Source organism: Anser cygnoides, chromosome 13 (genome assembly GCF_040182565.1).
Source record: "Anser cygnoides isolate HZ-2024a breed goose chromosome 13, Taihu_goose_T2T_genome, whole genome shotgun sequence".
Taxonomy (NCBI): Eukaryota; Metazoa; Chordata; class Aves; order Anseriformes; family Anatidae; genus Anser; species Anser cygnoides.
In genome coordinates this window covers 9,173,310-9,193,601 of record NC_089885.1, presented here as the reverse complement: position 1 = coordinate 9,193,601, position 20,292 = coordinate 9,173,310, and the positions used below count along the sequence as shown (strand labels likewise).

Sequence of the window (20,292 nt, the reverse complement as noted above, 5' to 3'; positions counted from 1 at the left end):
GTAATTTATTTCATTTTGGTTTCTCAGATCTGCAATGAATTTAGGAAATTCAAATTTATAGCGAGTGGGTCTTTGTAAGACTTTCTCTAAGAGAATGAGGATACTTTATGGAACTTCCATTGGGGTCAGATTCATACCATTACTCTAGTGAAAACTTCCAGTTAAAAACTTTCCACAAATGATTCGTTCCACCGGCTTCTGTAAATGGATTTTTCAAACTCGTTAAATGTTACTTCCATTTTCTCATTTAGCTTGCATCACTGCTCTTCAGTATTTGAGCAGGGCAATAGCGATAAGTATAATGCAGGATTTTGCTAATAAATCATAAAACCTACCAAGCACTGTTTACCTTTTTTGCCTTTTTTTTTTTTGTAGTAAGGTTTTGAAGTTGGTGTGTTTCTTTGCAAATCATGCATAATAGTACTCTAAAAAAATTATGAAGTCTGATTTTAAGTTTCTTTAGAAATAAAGTTCTTTAAGAACAACTGTATTTTGGGGAGCTTAATTGAGGTTAACTCCAATGGCTCAATTTTATTCCCAGTAGAGGATGGGTATGAATTGGTCATAAGCATAATTCACCTTTGAGTCCCAGCACTTCACACAGAAAAGTATTGTTGATGCTGCAGAGCATATAGTCTAGCTTGCAGTAAATCAAAACCTAGGGTGTAGAGTCTTTCTGTGTGTGTTTAAAGAAAGAAATAAGCGGGCTATATATCTGCTGTATCTAAACTGTGCTCTTTTGTAAACAGGACGGCTATTTTTGAACCTCTAGCAGGATGTTTCTGGTGAAGGGATAATGCAGATGGATCCTTGCATGCACACAGGCTCACGCACACGTTTATCACTCAGTGAAGGGACTATGTGTATCATTCATTTAACTGGCAATTCTTTTGTGGTGTCAGTATCATTTCCTAGCAAAATTGGCTAAAGGAATTGTTTCAAACACAAAAGATGTTCTGAACTGGCCTAATTGCTTGCTCAACAGCCAATAACTTTGGGGATTGTTTTCTATTTGAATTCTAGATACAAATTGGGATATCTTTGCATTTGTTTAAAAAAGATCAAGCCAATAGGAGAAGAAAAGATCTTTACCCATTTTCACTGAGCAGTGAGGTTTGAATATACAGCTTGCAATTGAAACTATTTTTTTCCAAAGCCTTTGAGGGCTGTTTCTCAGTCTAGTGTAAACAATTTATTGTTGAAGTCCTAGAATATTTGCATTTTAATTAAAGTCAATTTTAATTAAATACAAAACTTTAATCAGAAAAGCAGAGTTTAGGCAGATAATGTACTTGCATGCTAAGCAAGCTTACTCTGAGGGGACCTGTAGTCTGTAAAACTGCTTGGCTGAAACAGGAAAGTAGTAAATGCATCTTTCTTGCCTAACTTACCTACAAATAGTAATCTCCCTCCTGCCTCTTCTACCTTGCAATAAGATATTCTTCCTACAGGCAGCTAAGTGAATGAGGGGGTGATGCAGAAATCTTAAAGGTGCAGTGAGCAGGAAAAAAGTTAACTTTGAACTCTTAAGCATGCCTATAGCAAATGTTAAAATTACTGTTGTATTCTTAACTGTTCTGTTTCAATTATGTGTTTAAAGTTACATTTAAAGTTACATTTAAAACAAACAAAGGCCAAAATACTTTGGCCAATTGATGTCAAATAAAGGTCACATCTGGATTTTCCTGTGCTTGGTGTTGCTATAATGCTGATGTGGCAGCTACATCTTGAGTCACAAACCAGTAGTTTTGGCCTGTTTGTAGATGAAGTTTCTGTGTCCAGTCAGAGAATTAATCAGTGCCCTAGCGGGCACATGTGTAATGGAAAGCTGGTGTCTGAATAGAAAGTGATGTCTTTAAGCAAATTCTGAGGCCTAACAAACAAATGTATTTGTGGAGCTTTCCACATTTGTTCTGAGGGGAATTTGTTTAGGCCAAGACTGCGAACTGGGGTGTTGAGAGTAACACCTTCTGCTGTGAGCTGGTCTTCTGAGAAATACGTTTGTAGCCCAACTATGTCAGGTTTTGATTTTTGATTGTTCCATGAGTTTATTTTTATTTGTACGGTTTTAGAATCCTAAGGGTAGACAAGAAGTAGGAGATCTTTTGTGCTTCTTCCGTCTGTTGTAAAATAACATCTAAGAACTAAAATGATTAACACTCATAATATGAAAAGAGGATATTTCATGTTTACCCATAGCTACGTACTTTGAAAGCAGTACTTCTCATTAAGTCCTCATCATTGCTTAACTGCTCATAAAAACTCAGAATGCAGGTGTCACTCAAGATCTGTTTAAGGCTGGGACTTCAGCTGTGATTTAGTACAATATCGACATCATGTTTTAAATCAAAAGGGATATATAGCACGCATACAAAAATATTTTATCTTAGGCCTGAAGTTACTTGCAGTAATGGCAAAGCAGTTAATATATTACCTTTGCTAACAGGAAAAGTGCTGCATATAAATATTTTTAGTCAATAATGTATTTTAAAAAAGGTTTCTCAGTGGGATCAGATTTATGTTGTCAGAAGAATTTATTCAGCTGACAAGCGCAGACGTCCGACACTTCATGTATTCTAAGATTTACAAAAGCAGTTTCTTCCTGGACGTCAGTTGGATGTGATTACGGTAGGGTTATGTGGAGAGAACCAGGGAATCGGTCCAGGAAATCTTCTCTGCAAAATCCTGCCTTAGATTGGTATGATCCAGGAAACCTCTGCCTCTACATGTCCGTAGCAGCTTTTGGTAGCGCTAGATGCTTGGGTCAGGAAGGGGCAGAACACGAGAGTCGGGATCTGCACCGTGGATCTGAGAACACAATTTTGCCTGAAGCAGTTGAGATTTTCCTTATATATTAAGCAGGCCATTCCCTGCGCCCCCCCAGTACATGTGTGCTGCTGCCAGCTGCAGTTTAGCTAGGTAGAAGTTGGAGCTTGCTTCTTTGGTATTCGCTGATAAAAAGTACAGGATAATAGTACGTGTGCATTACATTTTGCCAAGTGTGCATGTTTCAACCACTATTGTTAGAGCCTGCTTGTTGTTTGTTGTATGAAATACGTATATAATGAGAGAAATATGCTTAAACAAATTTTGCGTTGCATAGGGTAGCCAAACTGTATAAAGACTAAAAAGAACTATGCTGCTTAAATTTAATTTACAATTAATGATCAAAAATAATTGAAATTTAACTTCTTTGTAAATTAAAAACCTTTAAAGTATTTGAAAAGTCAGAATTCCCTTTTGTTTCTGGAGTTCTGAGATCAGTTTGTGAACTTGTTGCATCAGTCTTCATACCTTTCGCTGGAGCTGTATTCGGTTACACTGAATCTGTTCCAAAAATTTTAATTGGTTCAGTGGAATCTCTTCTCCCAAGACAGAGGTAGCTAAAGCCAAGGAGGTTTTTAGCTGCTTAATTAGCCGGGTTTGTGAAATGATTTGGTATCTGGGATGTCAGGAAGAACTTGACATGTCTGTGCTGACTTTGAGGTAATCCATCAATTTTATCAAATAAAGAGCTGTGTTATTATTATTATTATTTTTCATCAATAGGTGTAAAGTAAGGATATCTTTTCCCTTTCATTTTCTGTCCTTTCTGAGTAACCGTAGTTACCTTATTAGCATAAAATTTGCAATACAGTTAAATAGCAGTACATGATTATACCTGATGATACACTTCTTTTTTAAAAGAAAAAGAATCTAATACCAGGATTCTGTATTGATTGTGCTGCTAATTCTGCCTCATAGCACAGACTGGCAGAAGGCAGGTAGCTGAATTGTATTTAACGGTTTTATTGTGATGTGACTAAGATGGATGTGACATGGTCCTCTATTATTCGTTTGAGAGTGTGGACACTAATGAAGCCATTAGCTGAGCTAAGGCAAGTGAAGAAAATAGGGAAATTACCATTATTCTGAAGCCATTAAGTTGTAATCTGCCACTTTCTCTCCTTACTCAAAAAGGCATCTTCTTTTTAAGGCCTCCCTGACTGTCCTTTAAAGATTCATTAATTCATTAACTTTCCAAAGGAGACGGAGGAAACACAATTGAAATTTTAATCAGCTTGGCGTGTCACATTATTAACATTTTGAGTGTATCTGTATTCACTGTTGCACCACATAAGGTTAAGGTTAAATAAACTACATTACAGCAAATAATGTTCTGTTTCATACTGTAAAACATAAAATGTTGAAGGCAGAAATTGGTTTCATGGTTAAATTAAATTACGATACAGAGCTCATATTATATATTCTGTTATTCAAATGTATGTTCTTTGGAGGAAATGCAATACTACATCCATGTTACTAGCATTAATATTTTCAAAATATCCACGATTAGACTACACTGTGTGAAAAGATATAGAAAGCACTACAAAACTTCTAAATCTCTGCTTTTACTTTATGCTCACCCACGGTCAATGCTTTTATGTTATCTTTTGTAAAGTGACTGACTTCTTCTAATGTCTGTCTTCTAATGGGTCATTTGGACATTATGTACAATTACAACTGCAAAATTGTCTTTGTTATTACTTTCGTTTAGATACTACGAAATGCTATTTTTATCTGTCTCTACTTTCTTACATAAATATTTCCTTTCACCTCAGTTGTACTGCATCCTGGAGTACAGCTAGCAGCTTTTGGCCTTTGGAATCGATTGAGATACAGCTGTGACAAAATGGATGAATGCTCTTTCTAAACAATTAAAATACCCTCAGTGTACAGAGAGGGGACCTCAAACCTGTGTGCGAGAACAGTGTATGATTCCAGGTAACCAACAGGAACTTTTTTGGTTTTTTTTTGGGGGGGTGGGGAGGAAGGCCTGTTTTGGACTTTCTAAGATCCGTTTTATTAATGTTTCAGTTAAAAGAAGCTTTGGGTTCAGCCACTTTCTGTTTTAAGGGTTCGTTTGAAATCCTCTGAAACTGTTTCAGGGATAGGGCTCGTGCATGCACAAGGGTATGGTGGAAAAAAATGTATAGACATAACAAATAGAGGGGGGCACTGGCCTGCAGGTTGGAGGTGCAAGATAGGGAATGGAGATGTGAATAGGATAAATGAGGGCTGAATGTGCTGTGGCTTCCGTAAACTTAAAGTTCCTCTCCAGGTTCATCAGATTTCTTCCTCTACTTCCTATAATTTTATGTTTGGAAATGCCTTCCGTGTGATTCGGGACTGTTCTGCCCTTGTGCTGTATCACAGAACTTTTAAGCAGCTGTATAACAAAGCCTGCATAGCTTGATGTTAGTATTTATGCTAGGCAGGCAAGCCTGGTATAAATCTGAGGTGTTTTTCTCTTCTTTTTTTTCCTGGCTGTGATAGTGTCAGTTTGATATATCACCTTTCATGTTGTGTTTGTACTTGAGGTCAGGAAACTTCTGAGTTGTGCGTATCATCAGCATTGTAAATACAAAGTAGCCTTTGGCACCTTAGTGTGGTGCCTTGCAGTGGATTTGTCAAAACAAAACAAAATCCCCTCTTTTGTTTTCCCCTGGAGTCAATTACACTCAGGATGAAGCAGTTAGTGACACCAAGGATAGTAGTTGAAGCATTACAGGTTAACCTGCTTATCAGAAGTGCTGGCATCAGTATTTTCTAGTATCACTGACTGGCTTAACCGATCCATTGAGAACTTCTGCTTTCAGCATGACTTGCAAAACTCACTACAATTTCTTTGCAGATTTTGAGCTTCCAAAAATGCCCACCTAAATGAACCTATTCCTAATACCTAATTGAACACTGTTGTTGCGTGCATTGTGTGCATTTGTCTAGGTCACCATCCATAAGCAAGTCCAAAATGTGTGCTAGGAAGGAAGGGTTTTCTGGCTCTAGAAGACCCATATATAGCTGTACATGTATGAGTATACACAGCCTTTGCAGATGCTGGTTTTGTTTATAAATATATGATCCTACAGGAGATACATGTATGCACTACATAGTCATATATGCATGCTATATCTCATGTATATTACCATATGTATACAGTACACTCATCTGTTCTTAAGATGCTGCTTTGTAGCATCACACAGGGTGATGTTGTAGTTGCAGCTGCTTTCTCCGCACATTTGGAAAATGAGTGGGTGAGTAGTGTGTTTTCCGAGGTTCAGTACAGCTGTGTAGTATTAATTTAACAGCAATTGGTCCTACACAGTTTGAATTTCAAAATCCTCTTTCCTATGCCTAAGTATATGTAACTTTATAATATAGAATAATCTAAGTAGACCTATTTCTATACAAAGCTTTTGCCATTGTGCAGGAAAAGCTTGTTCTGACTCCCTTCTCATATAGGTCAGCTCATTAATTTTGTCGCAGCTGCAATGGCATAGTAAATGTGGCTCAGGTGTTCCTGTACTGCTGTTGCATGTCAGATACAAGCTGGCTTTTGTAAGTAGTTTCAGTATGTAGGATTAGATTTTAGCCGTGTTCTGGAAAGAAAAAGGAATTCAAAATCCAAGGGAGAAAAATAACTGCATGCCTCAGAAGCAGCAGAATGTAAACCATGTATTGCCTGTTTCGATCATGCCATCAGTAGCTGTTCATTACACGTTGCTTTGGGATGGGGCTTCCCCATCTGTCTGCTGACAAATAATGTTTGGGTCCCAGTCACATCCACTGTGTTGTTCTTCGGCTGAACGGGGCTTTCTTCCCATCTCCTTTCGCTGGCTGGAGATCAGCATAATATATTTGATTGAGTACAGTAAAAGGTCCAGACATCCTGGCCAAAAACCAAAATATTCTCTGTACTTAATACTGCCTCAAATTTCTTATAAATGCTCTGTGATTATTCCAGTCACAAATAACATAGGGAGGCTAGGAGATAGGCTCGATGTCATATGGTTATGAGTTCTTTTGTAAATAAAGCCGATCCTCAGGAGTGAGCGTGAGTAATGGTTGATTCTGAAAAATGAGGACTAGGATTGTGTTTTGAAGCGTGGTGAAAAAACCGCATGTTGTAATTTATTTATTTACCTCCATTACTCTGCACTTCTCCAAGCGCTGAAACATAACCAGAACATAAGAACTTATTGCAGACCTGCAAAGGCTTGTACAGTGGGGACTCCTCTTAGTTATTGCTATCAGCAGCAATGGATGTAATAAACATAAACCTCTCATGACAATCTCATGCATCCCTCAGTCTGTGACTTCCCTGGCGGCCCTGAGAATAGTTGTTCTTTGCAGCAGGCCTGAAAGGTTATCAGCAAACTCTAGGTCTGCAGGCTTGAGGGAAAGGTCAGGTTTCAGTGTCCCATGTTCTTCACGGAAAATACTCTGTCATCAGGACCTTCCCATTTATTTATTTATTTATTTATTTTGAGGAGCTAAGGTCGTAATTGTTGCCATCTTCCTTATGAGGATTAGGAGGCTTCCTAAGAGGTGAGCTAAGCAGGAGTGCCAGGAGCTAAGCCCAACGTCTGAAGTCCTACCTCAAAGTTAGCCAGCAGCCCATGCACGCTTAGAGCACCAGTGGCACCTGTGAAGTGGTGCTACAGAAACAGACATTGTACACCAGTAACCTTATTTTGAGGTGAAAAAGACAAAGCACAGCTGAAACCGCAAAATCCCAGTTGCAACTTTCAGGAATCTTTCCTAAGATCCTTATGAAAACTCAGACCCAACTTGCCTTCAAGAAGTGCGTCCCAGTGACCTCACCCTTCCTGACTCTGCTTCAACGTCTCTCCATAAAAGAGATGTTCTGGGATTTGGTTTTGTTCACCTGGCTCCCTGAGCCCCCGTTAAGTGTGTGTAGGCAGGGATTCCACTGCTGGGAGGTGGGTCGCCTGGCTGTATTGAACTTACGAAGTGCGCTCCTTGTGAGCTTGGTTTAAGAAAGAAATATATGTGAATAAACAATGTGTATGATTCAATTCTCCCTCTCGTGGTCAGAGGAGGTCCTTCTCGCAACCTTCAAGTACAGACATATCAGATGTTTCTGTTTGCTTGATGTAACCCGTGTCTTTTGGAAGATTCCCATGTTTGTATTACAACCAGGATTTAGTGGGAAAGTTACTGATAGTTCCTGAAATACACGTATAGACTTTTTGCCACGCTGTGCGTGGACAGATTGAGGATTTGAACCGAACTGAGACATTCTGCAGAATTGTATTAACCTTATTATACGCACCTCCCCTAAGTGTGTCTAATTTGTCTCTGTTTAGGTGTTACAGTACTTCAGAAACATAGCTCTGGTTGTCATCCTTCGGGCACTCCTGTTGACTCCAGTGATACAGTGTAAGCTGTGTTGCTTTTAAAGATGCCGCAATGCTGTTGACTGTGATAGCAGCACTCCTCTAAATAAGAAGAGTAGGATTTGCCTCTCTGTCTCTTATAAATCCTCCTGTTTGGTAAGAAAAGTCTTGAGGATTTTGTTTGGTGATATTTAAGTCTCCCCAGAAGCAAAAAGGAAAAAAAAAAAAAAACAACTTAAAAAAAAATGCAGAAATGTACAGGATTAAGCATTTCAAAATCAATTTTTAATTATTGTTTAATTGATTTCAGATATAAAAAGGAAACAAAAATAGAAGAAAAATTTCAGAGATACTCTTTACGTAGGGCTTAACGGCCATTTTCTGTCAAAGTGGATACTAGAGCAGTACCAAAATTCTCTCATGGACAAAACCACTGTAAAGCAATATGCCTTTTGTTCGCTTTTATCACTGAGGAGCAGAAGTTTTACTTTAATAGTTTTTTTCTGTTTTATTTTACAAATGCTTTTTGTTGCATGAATCATTTTTAGTTGAAGTGCTGCTAACACATAACCATGAGAAATTTCATCCACTGGCATGAGAAAATAATTGCCACTGTTTTTAAAACTCCTGTTAAATTCTGAAGCAATAAGTTTAATTGCTTATTATGTATTTCTAAGTAATTAGTTTCCTCTAAGAATTGGGTAAAGATTTTCCTCACACAGATCTTGACTCAAAGATTGTCCTTTAGCTAGGAAATATTGATTTGCTTTTGTTTAGCCCCTGTGGAGAGCACCTTATCTCTAAGACTGGGTTTTGTTACGATGAGAGTTGACAGAATTCAGATTTATTCAGGTGAAGCCTGTCATGGTCAGTAAAAGTGTTAAAGAATCACAGTAATAAAATATAATATTATTCTCATGATTTTTTTCTCATTTTTTATTTTTGTTAATCAAAGACAGCTTTTAATGATGCAAAGATTTGGGGAAGTTCAGGGTTATTGAAGTAATTCATGCTAATTGTCTCATCTGCTTCGTATGTCATTTGTCTTCTATGAATATCAATGCCTACGTGTATTTAATCACAAATAATTAACACCCAAACAATTAATAATGACAGATGGATTCTGAATTGACAAGAACTTTAAAAGATGTTTAAATATATTCATGATTGCTAAGACGAAAGAAAAATATTGCATTCCGTTTGAAATTATTTTATCAGAAAAAATAGATGAACTACATATGAGCTATTATGCATCCTTTGCTGTGCCTGTCAGTCTTGTTAATTTATTAGCGTGTGCGTTGCAGTAGGTCAGGGGCCAGGTGTTTGCATTGCAGTTTGGACATCATGCAAGCTTAGTAAAAGGGTCCTAGCCACAGATGGACAGCCCAGCCTGTTTCAGTGAAGTGCAGCGGCTGCGTAGCTGATGTAAGCAGAGAGATAGGTGCCTTTGAAGAGTGATTCAGCAGCTCTCGGTGCTGACTAATCACTAGATTTAGCCACTAGCAAATGTAAGCTCCACAGTGATGTCTGAGCTCCTGCCTTTTAGGGCTGGCATAAGGCTCTGACTCAGGGATGTATCTGCCCACTAATGATCTGGTGCCTACAGCCCTCTTCTGATGCGAGATGTCTGTGCCCATCATGTTTCCTTAAAAGTAGCAAAACCTTCAACAAAATGTTTCTGCCTTAATGGTACTTTGTGGCTTTTTTGTTATAACCTGGGGACAGAGAGAGCATGGCTTCGGGGCCCCCGGCGCCCTGAGGGGGCAGAGCCTGCACCCTCGCCTGGGAGAGGGCATCCTGGAGAAACTGGACTCCATGCACCTGCCTGAAGATGAGCTACAATGCTTCCGAAAATGCAGCAGCCACAGCAGCAGAAGTAAGTCCGATCCTGTAGCCTTGTGACCTGGGATTCGCCTGAAGGGGGTTGGGTCTTTGGGCTGAAGGTGATTGTGTTTTCTAGCAGATGGGCGTTGGACAAAATGAGCAGGATCGCTTCTTCTAGTCTCAGCTGAGAGACTGAGGTGCTGTTGTAACATGGGGGTGTGCGTGCTGCCCGTGAGGCTCAGCAGGACCTGCGTGACCGTGGTTCCACGCCACGATGGGGTAATCAGTGTCTAAATTGTTAGTTGCTTGCCTGTGTTGTTTGTTGCCTTTTGATTTCAGCAGATCTTTTATACTGCTGGGGAAAAGGCATTGAAAATGTGAAGGTAGGTTAAGTAGATGTGGAGGCAGCAGCTGAAAACCTGTCTCTAGCTCCTAAAGCTTGCTGTGCTCATCTGTGCTGTCAGGCATGCTCGTGACATGGGTGTGTTGAGGGTTACCCAGGTGCGGTTAGCAGTAGGCTACGGTCAGCCACACAACTTGTCTCTTAGCCGAAGTCTTCTTTCAGTCAACAGAGGACAGTGCACCCTTGGTAACCCCTTTTCTGAACGTTTCAGGACGTTGGCCTTGGACATTTCTTTGTCAGCAGCTTTCTGGAGATCTCTGTAGTTCGAAGAATTACCCCACCAAGCGACCTGGGGGACTCCACAGGTGTGTTCTGTGGATGTTGTTTCAGTTGAGTTTCCATGCCACAGGTACGCCTGTGGGCTGTAATGGGGCTGGCACAGTTTGGCTGGTCCAGTCCTGTAGTGACAGCCTGATGTGCTGCTGCTGCCCAGCGCGGACACAGCAGCAGTGGTAGTTGTTAGCAGTGTTTTTCATGTGTGGTCAGCTGAACCAGAAGTAGGTTGGATTTCCAAAAGAGAGAGTTGGAGAGGTTGCAAAAGACAAAGGGGATAATGAGCCTTGGGTGTTCTCTAAACAGCCATAAAACACCCTCAGCCTGGACACTCTAAACTGTAGGTGCGGTTCATCGTTCACTTTGAATCTAACACATGCAAGCTGCCAGGGCAAGTGCTGTCTTCCCCTCCAGTCCTCCCCCATTTGTCCTGTCTGCCTTGTGCGGATACTGGCCTTTAGGATGTCACGTTGTGAATCAGATCAAGTAAGTGATCCTGCGGAAAGCTGCCTTTTTTTTTTTTTTTTTCTTTTGGTGTGTGTTTGTGTGAGAGAAAGGGGCATGGAGGAAGGGAATTACTTTGCAGCTACATTAATTTCCTGGTCTATTTGCCTGTGTAGTTGCATGAATGCCACTACCAACACAAGGAGGGGATCAAAATTACTGCTAATTTAAAATGTTTGTGGACCACCATCTTTAGATAGGAAATAATAATCTTAGTACTTTAGATTTTTACTACTGACTTAAAGATAATCTTAATACTTCTTTGCTCTAGGTTTTGACACACTATTGGCTAGGGCCATACGTCTGTGATTACACATTATTCACTCTTAAAATGTAGAGTAGTCATCAGGCATGTTTTGTGGCTTCTCTGAGTGTATATGTGTATGTATGTGTGTTGTTGTATTCTTTGTTTACTAGATAAAATATATTTATTAGTGGAAAAACATAACTTGACTTTGCACCACAGTAGCCTTAGCATGAATGATTGTGCTACATCTGCTTGATGTCTTCTAAGCACATGTTCTTCTGAAGTTGTTTTATCTAATTCTCAGAGTTGCAACTCTGTTTTCAAAGGGCGAAGATGGTGAATGAGCAGTGGTCTGTGCTGGCCCAGTGACCCCAGCTTCTAAACTCACCATTGACTTTTATTGTGTATTTTTTTATCATTTTGCTGTACATAAATTTTTCCAGCACTCCACTGAAGATTCTAACAGTTTTACAAAGTGATTTACATTAATATAGTGTACCAATTACATGTTAATATTACTGTTATAGAAATTCGGGTGTAGAATTCAGATTGGTCTTTAATCACAGACCTGCATATCAAAAGTAAAGAATGAGTAATTCTGGTATATATGTTTAAACTCTGTAAACATAATCATAGTGGTTTGGTCATAAAATTCCCAAGGCAGACTATTGCTTCAAATATAGTTTATGTTGAAGTAAAGGGAATATATTCTGGGTAAACGTCTATTTATTATAAATTACCAGCTTCATATAGGTATAGTGAAATACTTAAATTCATTTTGTTCCTATATTTTCTTAGTTTATTAGGGCAGTTCTACTTCAATGGATATGAATGGCAGTAGGGAAAATCTTAAATGCATGTGAATAAACAGGTTTCCAGACAGGATGTTTTTTTCTTCCCTTGTACTACGTATTTCAAAGTATTAATTCACAAAGTACTTAACTTTATAAATGCAGTTAGGGTTGTATGTGTGAGGTTCTACCGCTTTCCTTTCTTAAGCCTTTTATGCAGAATTCACACAGTTTACCTATATCTCTTTGCATAAATACCAATAATGCTTTAATTTATGGGTGTTTGCTGTTGGGCTTTGTTTAAACGAGTTCTATCCAAAAGGAATTGGAGCCTTCTATTCTTGCAGAAATGAATAAACCACATGAGGTGAATTTTCATACAACCCATTTCCAACATGGAGTTTTCAGGGTATAATTTAGATATTGCATTGGTGGTTTATGACCATATAAAGTGTAGGTGTGTAGGTAGGAGGTTAGATAGATGTACTTGTAAATGGCTAGAAGCAAGGAGGCTGAGTACGGTCTCCAGCAGTGCGTATTTCAGCTCACAGTTTCACATCTCTATCCTAAGGCATTAGATGTTACTAATTCTCCAAAAGCCAAAGATTTGTTTTACAGAAGAAAATTCTGATTTGATTAAGATATTGCTTTGAGACCTAATGTTCCTTTAGCAAATCATGCTACGACTGGAAATGCCCATGATTGGAAATAAACTGCATGTTATCTGAGAAAGAGAGAAAGTGCCTCATGATTTGGAATGATCCTGCAGAAGCAGCGTTTAGTGTAATGACAGTACACTTAGATTAATTATAGCGCTGCTTGCAGGCGCCACTATACACTTACTGTTGTGTCAGCACTTTTGCTGTTAACCCTGTGTTGCAAAAGTTTATAATTTGGCTCTAAAAATGAACAAATCTTCTGGTTTAAATTCAGCCTTTTGTGATGCATGCACTGAATCAGCTCTTAGTTAGGGCCTGAATTTTATTTTCCTATTCTGCGCTGCTAAAAGTGTACAGCTGTAGAAATAATCATATCTGTTTAATATAGTGTGTGTTTTCTGCTCTGCCCACTTTTTTGATGAAAAATTTAATTTCAGTAAATGCCTAGGCTGTACTGTGATCATTTCAGATGGTCTAAAATAATGCACTGAGGTGTCTGACCTTTCAAATTGGAATGGTGTGAATATGAAGCTACCATTTTTCTACTCTATACATGAGTTAAGCTTAAATTTGGCTTAATAGGTATTTATACAATTAGCTGCAATGGCTCTGAAAGATTGTTAAATTCTGAAATAAGCCCCAACATGTCTTAAAAGGCTATTTACACAGAAAATTGGAAATACTTTAAGGAAGCTATTATAATTAGTCATGTAAACACTGCAGAGTGGTTTTTAAAATAAACATTCAAAATATACTGTAGTCATAGAAGTGACAGTGAAATTAAGTAACTTTTTGACTAAGTCATCAGAATGGTCTTTATCCTCATTTTACCACTGATGATACAGCCATAACTGCTGAGCCATTAAACTTGCTTGTGCCTAGAACACCTTGTCCTGCAAACACAGGAATCCGTGTGGATTTCTCTAGCAGTTCTTTCTTCTTATTATCCTCTCTTCTTTTTAGTTTCCGCTCTTAGATTGTATTTTACTTTTTCTGAGTAGTGCTGGCAAGTGGCTCTTATCAAGAACAAATGATGCCATAAATCAGGGCCGAAATCAATGATGCTGTGGGGCTGTAATAGCGAGATGTGGTTATGTGGGCCCGAGTGTTTTACCTGCCTCTGAAGCCAAGAGCGAGGGCCCTGGCTATTGTTCCAACTCCTGGCTTCTTGTTTACTGGCAAGGATATACGTACAGCTGCTTTGTCTCAGTCTTAGAGTAGAGAGATCCATATTAAACTCCTGTTTTAATATGATTCTTCTCATAATGCAAACAATAAAAAAAGCAACCAAGAGGGCATTCATATTCAAGTCGATGTTTTTGAGTAGAGTTGCTGGGAAATACAGAAAACACTTAATCCCTCCACCTTTAATACTACTGGAGTCGGGTTTAGGACCTGCAGGAGCGGCTAAGGTGCCTGTCAGCATATTAGCTCCCTTCCTTTTGCGTTGAGCGTGTGTTCCCTGCAGGTGCAGAGCATAGCGGGTGTTTGAATAGTAGCATGGGCTCCTTCAGTTGGATGAAGGCTTGTTAGCCCAAAGGAACAGGGTCCTTAACATCTCACATCTCATGACTGGCCATTCTTGGCTGCAGTTACTGCTCTTCTCGGGGAGGGGTGGTAGTATAAACAAGGCGTGATTTGTGCAGCCGGAATAAGGCCACGCACATTATGCCCAATATAAAATGAGAGGGCTGATATGAGTGCCTCTTGGACATGTCTTTCATTACCCTTTACGCTCCTCTCTCCTAATAGAATTCGGAGGAACCAAACACATGGTGTATGCATGGTTTTATTAGAGTGCTTTGCCTCGGGCCCTTAACTCCTTTAGCTGGTCATTACCTGACCAGTAAAGACCTCTAAACGGGTCATTAATGCTTAAGTAATAAACTGTTTCACAAGACTATCTAGTACAGAACCTCTTCTATCATTTTTACAGTTACTGTTTTATAGATAAATCAATGACCAACAACTGGATATTCTTGTTTAGCTACATAATCTCGTAATAGTGGCCACAGCAAATAGGCAGTGGTTTCCTTTAACCGTGTTCAGGAGAGCTGGAGATGGTCACACACAAGTAGGACCTCGAGTTCTTTGTAGGGTAAACTGGGAATGAGGGGAAGAATGAAGGCATGTTCTGCTGTTAGCAACAAAGAGCATCTGCTTGTTAGGATGGTTTTGTTCTAGAAGCTGTGTAATTTCATCAAGGTGGCTTTTCTTCCCCACTGTCATGTTAGGAACCAGGCGGCCTTGGAACAGTCCAATATCAGCAGAGAGATTTCCTACTTTCACAGAGCTTTTCTGAACTAAAAATTAGTTAACAGTGCAAGCCTTACATTCCTCTCTACCACATATGCGTTGACTTAGTTTAGAATATATTAAATGCTTTCCAGATACGACAGTAAAAGTTAGCTGCGGCACGTATTTTTTTCCTGGTTCTCAACGTGAAATTTTCAGGACCCCCTTTGACCAGCATATCCTTTAAAATAGGTTTCTGTGCATGAAGCTGTACAGAGCTCTTTTCCCTGGAGAGACAAAAAGAGAAAACGCATAGCAGGTAACATACGATTTTTTGGCAGATCACCAGGCACTCGATATTTCAATCCTTGTTAATATCAGTGTATCGTTGATTGACTGCTGGGCACTGAAATAAGCGATCCAGTCGTATGCATCTTTTCTCATGTTAGCCTTTGAGCAGTGCCAGTCTGGGCTGGGAGGTGGTGTTTTGTTTTGTTTTGTTTTTTTCCTAGTAATGCTTGAACATTCCAAAGTGAAATGAAATCTGATGCTGAAAATGTTTTTTTGTAGACACAAAATATTTTTCTGCAGTAAAATGGAACAAACATTATTCTCCAAATTGATGACTTCAAGCATGATTATTACTGGTGGAGCAAATGCTTGGTAATTATTTTTCTAAGAAACTTAAAATACATTAGTTATAGTACAAGTTATCTCTGGCAATGTAAAACAACATTAAGAAGCTATTTATATGATAGGACTAACTGTTCTGGAAAAAAATATATAACGCTGGCATGTTTCTTTATTCAATTCTCCTACATTGAATTGGGGATTTTGCATTTGGAGCCACCATCTCAAATCTAACAAGCAAAAAAAAATATTACAAAATATGAGGTAGGGTACCCTGTTTGTTGGAGAAAAAAATACAGTGTGTTTTTCTTTTCCTTCTCTTTTTGAGAAAAAAAAAAAAAGAAAGATCTTTTGGGGTAAGTCTTAACTAGACCCACCAAGAGCTTTGAGGTGACTTAATTCAAGCGCGTTATTATGCTAGATCCTCAAAGATGATGGTGGAAGTCTTAACGTTATATATAGTGATGCAAGAATTGTGTGCTGGTGTACAGTTTACCTAGGGATGAATTTGACACAGCAGTTTGTTCATTTGCAGCTCTCATAATATTCTTAGCACCTGCAGGGGAATTTTAATTCTTACAAAGCAAAAATACAGCCAAACTAACATAAGATTGGAAAGCAAATAACACTTCAGATTGCAACTCCAAGATTGTCTGGTTGAAATCTTTGCTGACAGTGCTGGTGCGGTAAATAGCAATAGCAAAATTGGTGTTCGTACTGAACGTCTCCTTCAGACTCGCCGGACAGAAGCTGTCCTGTGCGTCACTTTGCTGCGTTAGTGACATCAGGATTGCATTTGGTCCCATCTGCAATTGCCTAATATAATCAACCTCTATTCTGTTGAGTTCAACTCACTACCTACAGTAAATGATTTGTGTGTGCATGAATATTAAACTTTCCAAGTAAACATGTGAGAGTAAATATGACTTGACTATAGAAGAAAGTTATTTATGTGCACTGAAAATGAATGCCTATTATTGTTTTTATAAAAACATGCTATATTGCATCATTATGGTGTGAAAAATGATTATGTCTTCTTTTTCCTCTGATAGAAGGGAATAGTAGACCCCAAATAACATTTGTTTGTATTACTGTTTTGGTTTCTGGCTAGCATAGCCTCTGTTAGTCTATTCGGTGTGAAGGTTTTCTTCTCCAATTTTTTTCTTGAAGTCAAACCTCTGTTAGAGAAATTTTTCATGGCTCAACAGCTCTTAGGTTTTTTTTTGTAGGACTGAGTGCAAGTATGTTTGCCTAGTGATTACAACAAGGTAGATACAATATTTACAAGCCTTAGCAATTCCTGTGCAAATGCAGTCTCCAGAGAAGGGCACAATAACAAAGCAAGCAAACATCACAGTTATCTAAAGCAGAAGAAGTTCCAGGCATTGGGGTGGTGACTTGCAACATGGATGGGAACCCTGGAGTTGTAGAGTAATTTATGGGGACACTGAGGAGACGGATTTCATTTAAATACAGTAACTGCTGAAATATTTCTAAGTTAAAAAGTCAACTAGTGGTTAAGTAAATATCCTCTTGACCCCTTTTAACTCTTGTGATGTACCGTTGTTTTAAAGTATTTTCTTTGAAATGCTTGAGCCATAAAATGACCCAGGAGAGATGGCTTGACCACAGATAGTTAATGCACAGGATTGTGTTACTTTAAATTTAACCCTCATGCCCATTTTTTTTTATCTAATCTATTCTTTAATTGGATAAATGAGGTTATAAATGGAGAGCTGTGGAATCTTTAAAGAAAAAAAAATAAAAAAAATGGTTTCATACAGTATAAAAGCATTAGGGGAAAATTTTAGAGAAGAACAGAGATTCCTTCTTGTTTCTATAGAAACCACTAGTGATCAGGAGGGGAGAGAATTTCTTTCAAGTGTACATTTCAGTGAGCCTAGCTCAGCAGCTCAGCGCACTGGAGGGCCAGTGTAAAAAAAAAAACACAACCCTCTAGCAGCTTGAGATGTGGTGCTCATGCCCCTCTGATACCAGTTGGAATGAGGCTAACGCATCACTGAGAGTTTCTGGGCCGTACCGCTGTGGGTGAAGGGAGCTCTTTGCACTGCCACATCCCCCGGGGAACGCAGCTGGCAGGAGGGCTCCCGGCTGCTCAGCATCACCGAGACTGGGAAAGCAGCCGTGTCGGGATGGTACAAAGGGGGAGAGGATGAAAGAAGGGGAAAATAGTGAAAGAGAAGTGTGCTGTCTTGTGTCAAAATTAACTATGCTAATTGCTTTGAAGCAATAATCTGCTTTGGTTTTATCATGACAGAATCATGGCCACCGAAATCCCGTGTGTCAAAACAATTACAGCCAGAATTCAGTGACTTGGCTTTTGGATCGTGATCTTCTTCCTAGCGTTCTACATAATACATAATCCCCTCCACAATGGAATTAGATTCTTAATTAGGTTCTGTTTTCCTAATATCACCTGAGTGTTGCCACGAGGAGTGGGTCAGGCAAGGATATGAGAGCCGAATTCTGAAACAAACCAAAGTCTTAATCAATACTATACCTTTAAAATAATTGCAGGATTCCTCTAAATGAAGTTCAGGTCAAATGCAATGGCAGAAATAAGGCAGCTTCAATTTGCTGCAACCTGACAGGTCCAAGAAGTGACTGAGGAATATCTAGTAACTGGCAAAGACACCTCTGTTTGACATTTACTTTTGCATGTAAACAATAGAGCACTGTATATTGGCATCTGAATGTATTAGCTGGTGGTGATCCAAGCCCTGGTATGAATTTAGATGGTATTCCTCTCTGTTTATAAATACATAGTCTTGATAACAAGGGAACATTTACTGCAATCTTGCTCTGCAGTTGTCAGAGTGAAATGAATCATTTTGAAACATAAACCTCCTCAGATCTCAGAAATATCAAGAAAAACATAAAACATAAGGGAAAAGGATTATAAAATACAAATAAAAAAGGTTCTTAACATATTTAGAGGCCTATGGGCTGTAAACACTGTAGATTATCATTAATGAAACACTCTGCCAAGTACACAAACCACAGTTCGGTAGCAGCTGTTAAGCAAGCATTGTTCAAAGCTGGATAATCCCTAGAACATTATATGCTGTGGCTCTGTACCTCTTCCTATTAGTAATCAGATAATTGCCTTGTATTTTCTCTTGCACATTTTTCTTTTAAAATGCAGTTGCACTCCACCTTATGTCAAAAGGCTTTATCTTGCAGTAATCACTTAGGGAAAAATCCCACAGAGGTCAACAGGCAGGGCTGCAGTCTCCTTTATTTTCTGAAAATCTGGTGTAACACAATTCAGCCCTGTGGTGTTACTTTGGATTTACGATGGCAAAACAGAGAAGAATCCCACTATACAAGCAAGGTTCTTGAACTGTATTGTAACTTAGTTTTTTCCAATGAAGTGAGCTCTTACTTCTAAATAATTTTGGAGTTAATTGAAAAAAAAATATATCACAACTTTCTGCAGTTGTTTTACTTTAAAAATAAGTTTGCTGTTAAATATCAGTAGGAGGAGGAGGAGAAGGTGGGGGCTTGCTGATTCCACTTGTCTAGCAGTTCAGGCCTCAGAAGGGTTTGCAGGAAATGGTAAGTCAGTCTTTTGCACGAAAAAAAAAGGAAATGATGGTAACTTTTTTTTTTTTTTCTTTCCTGCATCAAAATATCCTCAAGTCATAACCCAGGAACAGTGAGCCATAGCCCAGGTAACTATGAGTTCCCTTGAGCTCCATTGGTTATTATGGTTGAACCGTGAGAGTAGCTTATCTTGCACTTCTGGAATTTCTCATAACCCTACAACAAAACACTATTGATTTTTCTGAGCCGGGCAGGAGGAGAGGAGGGATTGAAGAAGGTCATATGTAAATGTGCGAAGTCTGATAAACAGCTGGACCAAATATTACTGAGTCTAGAACCTCACTGATCCTAAGTCCATTTTGTAACCCCGGAATTATGCCTCTGCTGCTCCCTCGTAATTAGCATGCTGTGTCGCTGCATTGGAGTGGTAGCTTAAAAATACTTACTGATATGGGCCATTCACTTTAAAACCACCACATTTTTGTTGATGGGCACTGGCTCCACAAGCTGTTGGCATCAACTTTCTTAGTCCAAGATCTGGTTCCAATCCCCAAAATCAGAGCAGATGGAGACATAATTCAGAGAGCAGAAAACATGATTCAACCTTAAACCTGCAGGCTTTCACAGACTGTTTCTGTCTTATTACTTAAAATTATTTTTCATCACATGGCATAAGCAGAGGTTTGAGAGATGGTGTCCCCCCTGCCATGGACAAGGCAAAATGGGCATTTTCTAGCTAACATACCACTGTACATGTGTAAAAAGAACAAATTGCTTTTCATATTCTTATTTTTTAAATGACAACACTTTGTTTACAATGTACTCTCTTCCTGCAATGAAGATGCAATATTATTAAATGCCAGTCAGCAGGAAAAAAAAATATAAAGAGATCAAAAAAAAAACCAAACACATTTCTCCCCCATTTTCCCCAAAAAATGAATTCCCAAAGAAGCAGAATTTGTCTTTAGGCAAGGTTTCA

General features: G+C 38.9%; 1 protein-coding gene across 8 annotated transcripts in view; it reads left to right on the top strand.

The window, feature by feature from the left end:
• AFF2 (ALF transcription elongation factor 2) overlaps nt 1-20,292 on the top strand; it is a 329,062-nt gene that overhangs the window by 23,474 nt on the left and 285,296 nt on the right. Inside the window, exons 1-3 of one of the 8 annotated variants that reach the window (XM_048077975.2) lie at nt 4,615-4,764; nt 8,151-8,223; nt 9,906-10,056. The exons of 2 other annotated variants lie outside the window; for them this stretch is intronic. In XM_048077975.2, coding sequence (XP_047933932.2) covers nt 10,022-10,056 — 35 coding nt within the window. In that variant the 5' untranslated portion in view covers nt 4,615-4,764; nt 8,151-8,223; nt 9,906-10,021. Of the gene's footprint in view, nt 1-4,612; nt 4,765-8,150; nt 8,224-9,905; nt 10,057-10,263; nt 10,284-20,292 lie in introns of those variants that run through there. 5 more of the 8 variants (XM_067004995.1, XM_048077964.2, XM_048077956.2 and 2 more) reach the window with 5 other exon arrangements.